The 10,369-nt window shown below is 34.2% G+C and overlaps 2 protein-coding genes across 2 annotated transcripts; both read left to right on the top strand.

The window, feature by feature from the left end:
* Positions 1-458: 458 nt before the first annotated feature.
* Positions 459-1,114, top strand: LOC108982740 (oleosin 18.2 kDa-like). Its single transcript, XM_018954195.2, has one exon. The coding sequence runs from the start codon at positions 544-546 to the stop codon at positions 1,009-1,011; it is 468 nt and encodes a 155-aa protein (XP_018809740.1). The 5' UTR covers positions 459-543; the 3' UTR covers positions 1,012-1,114.
* A 3,136-nt stretch (positions 1,115-4,250) lies between these two features.
* Positions 4,251-8,686, top strand: LOC109015343 (AP-1 complex subunit mu-2-like). Its single transcript, XM_035694208.1, has 11 exons — positions 4,251-4,631; positions 4,850-4,996; positions 5,081-5,143; positions 5,283-5,459; positions 5,545-5,648; positions 6,302-6,409; positions 6,538-6,634; positions 6,837-6,934; positions 7,573-7,714; positions 7,839-7,961; positions 8,331-8,686. Exons 1-11 carry the CDS (start codon positions 4,503-4,505, stop codon positions 8,427-8,429), a joined length of 1,287 nt encoding a protein of 428 aa, XP_035550101.1. The 5' UTR covers positions 4,251-4,502; the 3' UTR covers positions 8,430-8,686.
* Positions 8,687-10,369: the final 1,683 nt, after the last annotated feature.

Below are 10,369 nucleotides of genomic sequence, written 5' to 3'. Positions count from 1 at the left end.
ATACTATTAAAAAAAATATATATCTTCATAATATTCACAAAATTCTCGCATCATGTCACCCCCAAACCATCCTAGGCTTGGATTACTCAAAAGTAAGGTCTCGTTTGTTTTGAAAAAACATCTCATCTCATTTTATTTAATAATTACAACTTTCTCAACTTTCAATATAAAATAAAATAAACAATTCAACTTTTTCAAATCTTAAAATAAAAATAATATTAAAAAATATATTCTAATAATATTTTATTTAATTTTTTAACTATAATCTTATCTCATTTTGTCTCATTTCAATAAATAAACGAAAATAAACGAGTCCTAGACATCAGCCTGCTGGAAAGCCATCCAAAGCGACATGTTTCTCATGCAACACTCCATCCATCGAACAAGTGTACTCACCATACTCCACGTGTTCACCCCGCCCTCTTGTTAGAACTCACAACCCCATCCCTTGATAGAATCATAAGAACCCCAACCTCTTGATCATTATCTCCATCTCTCAAAGAACCAAAGCATTATTTACGAGCCAGGAAATTAAACCAAGACATGGCTGACCAGAGCCACCAACAACGCCCCACCGATGCAATGAAGGGCATGTTCGCAGGACAAAAAGGTCAGGCTCAGGGTCCCCCTACTTCAAAAGTTCTAGCAGTCGTCACTCTCGTACCCGTCGCCGGCTTCCTTCTACTCCTGTCCGGTCTCACACTTGCGGCAACGTTTATCGGCCTCGCTGTGTCGACCCCGCTGCTCGTGATGTGCAGCCCTGTTTTGGTTCCGGCAGCAGCACTCATTGGCTTGGCTATGACCGGGTTTTTGGCATCGGGAGCATTCGGTATCACCGGGATTTCGTCGCTTTCGTGGATAGCCAACTATCTGCGTCGAGCAAGACTGCCGGAGCATCTCGAGCACGCGAAGCAACGAGCCCAGGAGACAGCGGGTCAGATGGGGCAGACGGTCACGGGGAAGGCGCAGGAAACAGCTGGAAGAGCTCAGGAGGCCGCTGGGACGGGGTGAAGAAAAAAGAACATGGAGAATGTTGTGTTAATCCGAGGCCTTTAAGGTTGTACTGGCCGGCGGGTGTAGGAAAAAGAACATGAAACTGGTCTCTTTTCGTCAGTGTCTGCACTCTGCATGCCTTTTTTGACTTTGTTGGCGTAGGGTAAAGTCTGCAATGATGAACAAATGAAAAAATCTACGCAATTTCTTATTATTTATAAAATATCCGCACATTATATTTTTTTTAAAATTTTATTATTTTTTATCAAATATTTAATATATAAATAAAAAAAATCAATTAATTTTTTTAAAAAATTAAAAATATATTTAAAAATTAAAAAAATATAATATGTAGAGATTGAAAAAATTGTGTAGCATCATTCTGAACAAATATTACATGACGATAATGAAAATTTTTACTCATTATTCTAAATTCAATTAATTTAAGAGAATAAAATATAAATATAAATAAATATGATGCATAAAAAATTGATGTGTATCAAAGTTCGACTGACGATACTCTAAAAATGATACAATTAATCTTCTAAACGACTTAAAATAATATATATATATATATATTTATACTAGTAGTGTATATACGTGCGATGCACGTTTGCCCTGTATTAGGTTATTCTAAAATATAAACATCTAGTATAGAATAAGAGAATTTAATGATTAGGTCTATGAACATAATATAATTAATTGTTTAAGTAAATTATAATTGTTTAAAGTCTCTAATAATAGATTTAGACAGACTATATGTTTAAGCAAGTCAGGAAAGTGAATATTACATAATTGTTTTTTTGGTTACTGAAAGTAGAGTCTAAAATGACTAAATATTACATAATTATTTAATCGGAAAGTACATCTCTATTATTTACAAACTTTATTATTAATATTCATAAAATTTTTATTTCATTTTGTTCTTGAAGCATATTTTAAAATACAAGTTTATGCACAATATTAATTTTATTGAATGTATACTCTATTTTATCAAATTATTTAATTAAATTTTTTATTTTTAAAAATTTTAATATTTTACTAATTGATTATGTATAATTATATGGGTAAAACTGTAAATATTGATGTAAGTATTTACATATAGAACTAAATTTGTCGGTAGAATTTTATGAGTAATTTTATAACAATTTTTAATTTTTTTTTTCTATAAACATGCATATGTAACTAATAAGATATAACATTTAAATATGTTGGAATAACATTTAATTTGAAATTATAATTTAATACAGCTCAAAGTTCAAACAGAATAAATATTGAATAAATGATATTAAATAATTAATTTAAAAGATTCTAAAATCAGAGAAGCAAAATAAACTATTTCAGTTATTAGTTCACAGTATGAAACTAAAAAGTTAAAAGATCCATACTTTTGATATTTTTATAACAGCTAGTTGTTGAAATATTTTGTTTCCACTTTCAATTTCACGGAGCTCAACCTATATAAAAAATTCAACAATATAAAATTCTAGTAAGAATAAAAGTAGAGTTGTAAAGAAAAAAAAAATATTATTATTTAATATTTTCAGATGGAAAATTGTAAATAATACAACATATAAATAGTTAATATTTCATTTTATTCGGAAAACATTTTATTTCTAAACACTTTCTCTCTCTCTCCTACGCGATTCCGGAGCTCGGCTCCTCTCCTCCAGCGCAGCCCGTTGCCGCCGAGCGCCGGTCATCATCACCGCCAACACCGGCGTGTTCCCCTCACGCCGATGAGCATCCCTGGCACCACCAATGTTCCCCACGCGCAGCCATGGATCTCCTCCGTGGAAAGAAAACCGAAATGAGTTTCTCCCATTTATGTGGTTTTCCGCCGCCGTACGCGGCCACCGAAGGGCACGACCACCACCGAGGAGTCCCCCTCAAGGTGGCGATCATCCCACCCACCTTCGAAGGCCGCCACGCGCAGCCCTCCGTCTCCCCCACGGAAACCGAACGAAAATGGGTTTCACCCATTTGTTTCATGTCGCGCCGTCGTACGTCGCCACCGAAGCTCACGGCCACCACCGAGGAGTCCCCCTCAAGGCGGCGACCATCGCACCCACCTTCGGAGTCCCCCACGCGCAGCCCTCCGTCTCCCTCCGTCTCCCCCACTCAAAGGCACACGGACAAACAGAAACATATATGCGAGAACCAGAAAAGAGAAAAACAAAGTTAGAGGTGAAATTAGAAGTGAACGGCATACCAACGGCGAGAAGAAATCTCAGGAGCACAGGAAATTTTTTTCTTCCTCGAGTTGAGTTTGAGAATTGTTCTGTAAATGTGAATTGTGTGTAGATCAGATATTTCATCTCTTATATGTGAAGATAAGATATTTTACATGTATGTAAGGATTAGATATTTTTAATGTGTAAATGATGCTAACCGAACGAAGAGAGATTGAAATTCGAACTGAATTTCAGAAGGTAACGAGAAAAGCCAACGGGAAAAAGAAAACGGTGCTACTGTTCACTACTGTTCATCTTTATACGTGCTTTTAAGTATTAGGAAGATAAGATGAATGATAAATTTACCCTTCTCTTTTATAATTGTTTTATAATTTTATTTAAAATAAGAATAGTTATTTCAAAATTAAAATTATTTTTAATAAAGTAAGGTAATTATATTGATTAATTGTGAAATGGGACGTTTTAAAAAAAATTAGAATTTAAGTTAGAAGAAATTACTTGAAATATATCAGGATTGGAAAAAAATAATATTTAAAATTTTAAAAATAGCATTTTACAAAAACAATTCCATGTGTAACTTTGGGTTGGTGCTTCCACTAATTAGGAATCTTATATTTAACATGAAAAAATATATATTTAGTTACAAAAAGAAAGAGGAAGACTATGATTTTCATCACATTAAATTATTATAATCATTTTAAATTTTAATATAAAATAAGATAAATAATTAAATTTTTTTAAATTTTAAAATAAAAATAATATTAAAAATATATTTTATTAACTTTTAATTATTATAATTTTTAAAATTTTTATATAAAATAAAAGAAAATTTTAATTTTTTTAAATTTTTAAATAAAAATAATATTAAAAAAATATATTCTAATAATATTTTATTAATTTTTAATTTTAGAAAAAAACTAATTTGTCCACTAAATGTGACCGTTCAGGAAAAAAAATTACTTAATAATTGAAAAAATGATATTAATATTAAATGTATTGATGTATTTTTTTATTTAAAAAAAAAAAACATAATTATCGATAGCAAGTATAGCCCGACTCTTTAATTTTTACCTCTTTCAAATAGTGACTGAATTTAATTTATTTTTTCTTTTTATATTTCCTGACAGAAAGAGGGAAAATCATCATATTCACTCTCGAAATTTCGACCTCCCCCGACTTGATAGTTGATACCTTCCTTTTCCCATTCGCTTTCCTTCTGATTTTTTTTCCTCTTGCCGATTAAAAGAAAGCACACGGATTTTGATAACTGTGAACTTGAATCGAGATTCCTGAATCTCTCTTTTTCTCACAGAAATGACCGGCGCCGCCTCGGCGCTTTTCCTCTTAGACATAAAAGGCCGCGTCTTGATTTGGCGCGATTACCGTGGCGATGTCTCCGCAGCTCAGGCCGAGCACTTTTTCACCAAGCTCATCGAGAAAGAGGTTCGTTCTCTATTAGCATCTTGAGTGAGAAATCGCAAATTCAGTTTTCAGACCGATTGATTCATTTTTCTCAAGTTTACCACTGCAAGTTTCACTTTTTTATTATTAAAACAAAACGGTTAGTTTAAAGAAAAAAGCTCCGGCACCAATAGTTTCAGTTTGGTTTGCATGGGGGAAAAAACCCAATTAATTTGATACCCTCGTGATCTCGGTTTCAGGGCGATCCGCAATATCAAGATCCTGTGATTTACGACAATGGCATAACGTACATGTTTATACAATACAATAACGTTTACTTGATGATTGCCTCGAGGCAGAATTGCAATGCCGCCAGCCTTTTACTCTTTCTACATCGTTTAGTTGATGTAAGCCGTTTTGTTGATTCAAACTACAAGAAGAAATATGTATATTAGAGATAGAATGGGCGGAGTTGATAAGTATATTTTCAGGTGTTTAAGCATTATTTTGAAGAGTTGGAAGAGGAATCCCTCCGAGATAATTTTGTAGTTGTGGTAAGAGCATTTCTCAGCTTTTATCAATATTTGTATGTTTCTATGCCGTTTGTGACGGAATGGATAGTAGATACGGAACTTTAAGGATAGGTTTTAACGAATGTGCACACTGATGATGTGCCTTTTGTGAATTTGCAAGTATGAATTGCTCGATGAAATTATGGACTTTGGCTTCCCGCAATACACTGAAGCGAAGATTCTTAGCGAATTTATCAAGACCGATGCTTATAGGATGGAAGTTACACAGCGTCCTCCCATGGCTGTGACAAATGCAGTGTCCTGGCGTAGTGAAGGGATACGATACAAGAAGAATGAAGTAGAGTTATCTTTTGTACATGTTCTTGTAATTAAAATGAGACGCCATCTCATTTGTGTTTGAAGCTTTGTTCATCATAAATCAGGTTTTCTTGGATGTGGTGGAGAGTGTGAATATACTTGTCAACAGCAATGGCCAAATAATACGTTCAGATGTTGTGGGGGCACTAAAAATGCGAACGTATTTAAGGTACATCATCATATCATCTTTTTTGTAATTTGTTTAAGCTTGCGAAGAGTTCATTAAGAATGAGAGTTTGAAAGCATTACCTGTTCTTATGACACAGTTAGTTGAGCTCATACTATATGGTAAGCTTGATGGCATGCAAATCTACAAATTGAAACTGAAAGCCACCTAAGTTGCTGAAGTTACTAATATGAGGGTTAATACTAACCCAAAGCCGAAAGGTACATAAGGAGTCAAAGATCTGGACCAAGTAATTGAGACTCACTAAAATATAGGTGGAACCTCACCAAGCTAAGGTCTTTTGGACCCACCCTGTAGCCCCAAATACATGCCCCCCTGCCAAAACTGTGTTTAGATAATCTAGGGAATCTCCTATTGGGGAATCGAATCCAAGATGTTTGAGTCTTCAGCTCGCTCCAAGCCCATCCACTGACCACTAGGCTGCACATTGATAAGTATAGATGACTATGTTAAGGGCCATATTGAACTCTTGGCAGAATCAAGGTAACATTCAGAAGTCATTATTAATGTTTAACAAAATATAGTGTACGATAAAGGTCTCAGTTCTAAGAGAAACCATATATGAAAATTATAGGGAGGATATGCTAGTCTGTACTTTCAAAGGATTACACTAACCATGATCTATTTTGTTATAGTGGTATGCCTGAGTGTAAGCTTGGCCTAAATGATAGAGTACTACTGGAGGCTCAAGGTGGAGCAACAAAAGGAAAAGCCATTGATCTGGATGATATGAAGTTCCACCAGTATGTATGATTATTTTGCTCATTCAGTTTCTCTTCTGGTTTATGATATTTCCTATGTGAACACTTTCGAAGGTAAGATCTTCTTTGTTCTTACTTTTTCTTCATGCATATTCGTTTCCCTTTTCCAGGTGTGTACGCTTGGCTCGATTTGAAAATGACAGGACAATATCCTTCATACCTCCAGATGGATCTTTTGACCTGATGACATATAGGCTCAGTACTCAGGTTCATTTAATGTTGTTTGCACCGTAAATGTTCAATGGCTATTTTGACTGCTGTTTACATATATTTTTGCCTCCATCGCCAGTCAAGATGTACTTAAAATTATGAGATCATACTGCATGGGGTCAATCGGTTGTGTCTTGATTTTCAGTCATAGTCACTTTGTATAATTTATTGTATCTAAGCTCTTTATTTATGGTTTCAGGTAAAACCTCTCATTTGGGTTGAAGCACAAGTTGAAAGGCATTCTAGAAGTCGTATTGAGATCATGGTTAAAGCTCGGAGCCAGTTTAAGGAGCGCAGGTAAAAATTTTGTAGTGTTAAACTAATGCACATTTGGGCTTGTTCTTGGTGGTAGAAACAAAGGTGCAATTGTGTGCCATTTTTGCTTTTTCTGTTCTTGAGTAGATAAAATTACAAGCAGGTGCTTTCATGTTTTAAAATCTTTGAGACATATGGGGTTTGGACATTTGACGGCAGTGAAATGGTAGGACTTAAGTTATCTGGTTATTTGGTCTAGTCAGCATTAACTTTTGGGGCCTTTGAAGCGTTTGGAATGATTTTGTCCTCTTTCTGTAGAAAATTCTGTAATTTATAGAGTCTGGAATAGCTTAAAAAAAGCTCGAGATTGGAATGGGTACAAATCTTCATTTTGAGGGGTACAGCCACTTTTTTATTTTTATATTGATGCTGAATCCTTCAATTTTTGTTTGAGTCGAATTCTCAGTTCTGTTTGTGGCACTTTTTTTTTTGAGGTGGATGGTGGGTTTGGGTCTTCATGTACTACGTAAAAACATTATGTATGCCTCTGGGACAATGAAGTGCTTCATGGTCGTTGCTATAGTTTTTTATTTTTTTCTTGATCTATATAAAAATAAATAAAAAAGGATAAGTTAAGGCCATAGTTTCTGATTTGATTCCCTGGTTAATTTCTAATACAGCACTGCCACAAGTGTTGAAATCGAGTTGCCTGTGCCATCCGATGCTACAAATCCTAATGTCAGAACATCACTGGGAACTGCTTCATATGCTCCTGAGAATGATGCTTTGGTTTGGAAAATCAAGTCTTTTCCTGGTAATAAGGTAAGAACTGGTCCAAGACTCGGATCCCTTTTTCCTGCATGCCATTAGCAACTGGGTAATTATGTTATTTGGTGCAACTTGACCTTTCCATTCTAAACCTTGTTCATAACCTGGAACCTTTTAGGAGTATATGTTGAGGGCAGAGTATATCCTTCCTAGTGTAACTTCCGAAGAAGCTACTCCTGAAAGAAAGGCTCCCATCCGTGTGAAGTTTGAGATACCATATTTTACTGTCTCGGGGATTCAGGTATGTGTTCCTGCATCTCTAGTCGCTTGAAGGATCCATGAATCTTGTTATTTTGCCTCACCTTTGTGTTTTCTGATGAATTGGGCTACCACTTTGTTATGTACTTTGAATTGCATGCCTCTTGTCAAGGTTCATCTTGGACTTTTGAGAAAGAGGTTGTCCCGGTGTTGGTACAAATACGCTTAAAGCGTGCTTAAGTGCGCCCGGCGCATTCACCAACACTGGGTTGTCCCACACTTTAGGGCGGGGCAAATTATATATCACATGAACCATGATATCCTTTAAGGTTTTTCTTTAGTAATCATAGATGCAGCAATGAAATTATGATAGGTCACAGTTACTGTACTCATATGAATTGGGTTTTTGCAGGTTCGATATCTCAAAATAATTGAAAAAAGTGGATATCAGGCTCTTCCATGGGTGAGATACATAACGATGGCTGGTGAATATGAACTAAGACTAATGTGAAGGCTGTTCTAAATAAAATTACTGTCCATACCTATCAAAAAAATTACTGTCCACTGTGGAAGAAGTTTGTTTCCATAATTTTGGTGGGTGCATTAGGGTTGGCTCTTCTGTAGTTATTTTCCTTCCAAGAGTAATGTGAAGGCCGTTTTGTAATAGGGGCGCTCCCACAAATTTTTGAAATGTAAGGATTGCTTTCTTTCTAAGCATACAGTAGCTGTTCAAAAAGTTTAGTCTGTTTATTTTGTGCGAATCAGTCATTTTTGTTGTGAAATTGAACAGTGGGATTTCATTCAGTTTTTGTGTATGATTTGGCCATTCTTCAGCTATCTTTCTACCGTGAAAATTATGGGAAGTTTCAACTACATAGAGCTTTCAAAATCTGAAGCATTTGTTTTTAAAATATGGATGTTTTGTAGATTGGTTAATGATTCCTAAACTTTAATATGGATGTTACATAATGGAAAAGAAAAAACAATAATATAAATTGTTAAATTATAAAATAAACCCAAAAGTTTATATTGTTTTACAAAATATTAAGCAATATTATTGAAAATAGTTAAGCCGCTATTTCTGAAGACTCGGTGTCAATAAAAAATAAAAAATAAAAGAAGGAAGAAAAGAAAGAAAACCTCCCTTTGCCCTCTGGATCATTGTTTTTAATTTCGTACCATACCGGCTGGTATAGTCGATATTTGCAATACCGGCCGCTGGGCCGGTGGCCCGGTACAGATATCATATACGTTTCGTACCGGTCCAAATATCGGCCTCAATTTCAGTCTATACCAGTCTATATTTCGGCCTTCAATTTTTTTTTTCATTTTTTTAAACTACAAGCTTATTTTTTTATCCTCAATTTAGGCTAAGCTATTTATAATTTATATATAATTTATTAATATATCGACTATTCCGAAACGGTACCGATATTGAAATATTTCTTTTTAGTGCTTTGACCGATACTGTTTTTGATACGGCATTCAAAATATTGCTTTGGATGGAGGATGCTGGGGGGTTAGAAAACCCCCCCCACCCCCACCCGGCGAGTTCGGTCCAAATTTTGAGCCACCTCCGGACAGCTTGGTTCTGGCCACTCAGAGATGGCTTAAGGTTTGGGGGGAGCCGGACGGATGTTCCTACCTCCCACGCATGAAGGCTTGAAACTTCGGATATAATTATATTTTTTTATTATTTTAATTTAATGGTTTGGTTTTGTTTATCTTCATTTTAGTTTTTTTTTTTTTAAAAAAGGAAAATTGATGATCATTTTCTGACGTCTATTTAATTTCTTTTATAGTCTAGTCTCGGAGTGTGTTTTTTTAAATATATATTATTTTATATAGTAATTGTATAAATTAATCATATAATTTTTATTCAACTTATCACTATTGACCATATAAAATATTAAATATACTTTAACTAATATGCTATCAATTAATTAATATATCATATGATAAATTATAATATTATATGCAATGATATATAATATTTGAGTCCTTCTATATAACATCCATTGTAGTGGTGCACACAATGCATACATTACATAGATGCATGTGGTCCATTTGTTTTTTTTTTTTTTTACCTCTGTAAAATGCATGTGTGGTCTAGATGATACCACATCATGTGTGTAAAATGGTTGCTCCTAAACAGTCGCTGCTATCTATATTTATTCATAATATTTTTTTCCTTTTACTTTCTACTTTTTTCTTTTATTTGGAGTTTGGATGATATTGCATTTTTCAATTTCTCTTTCTCTATTTTTACCTATAAAAAAAAAAACTCCCTTTCTCTATTTTTTGTTTTTAATTTTATTATGATGATTGCTAATTTTCATGGATGGATATGGATAATTTTGATGATTTTTCATACTTTTCTTTAGGTTATTTTCAAGAACAAAATGTGTAAATAAAATTAAATATTTGATGTTCAAAATTGGAAAAATTCCG

This window comes from Juglans regia, chromosome 9, assembly GCF_001411555.2.
Source record: "Juglans regia cultivar Chandler chromosome 9, Walnut 2.0, whole genome shotgun sequence".
Taxonomy (NCBI): Eukaryota; Viridiplantae; Streptophyta; class Magnoliopsida; order Fagales; family Juglandaceae; genus Juglans; species Juglans regia.
This window is presented reverse-complemented; position numbering and strand designations above follow the sequence as displayed.

What these genes read in the sequence shown, in the direction of transcription:
- LOC108982740 (XM_018954195.2), top strand. Translation starts at nt 544, where the DNA reads ATGGCTGACCAGAGCCACCAACAACGCCCCACCGATGCAATGAAGGGC.
- LOC109015343 (XM_035694208.1), top strand. Translation starts at nt 4,503, where the DNA reads ATGACCGGCGCCGCCTCGGCGCTTTTCCTCTTAGACATAAAAGGCCGC. An exon ending in GAGATAATTTTGTAGTTGTG is followed by an intron (nt 5,144 to 5,282) that starts GTAAGAGCATTT and finishes TGAATTTGCAAG; the next exon opens with TATGAATTGCTCGATGAAAT. An exon ending in AGTCTTTTCCTGGTAATAAG is followed by an intron (nt 7,715 to 7,838) that starts GTAAGAACTGGT and finishes GGAACCTTTTAG; the next exon opens with GAGTATATGTTGAGGGCAGA.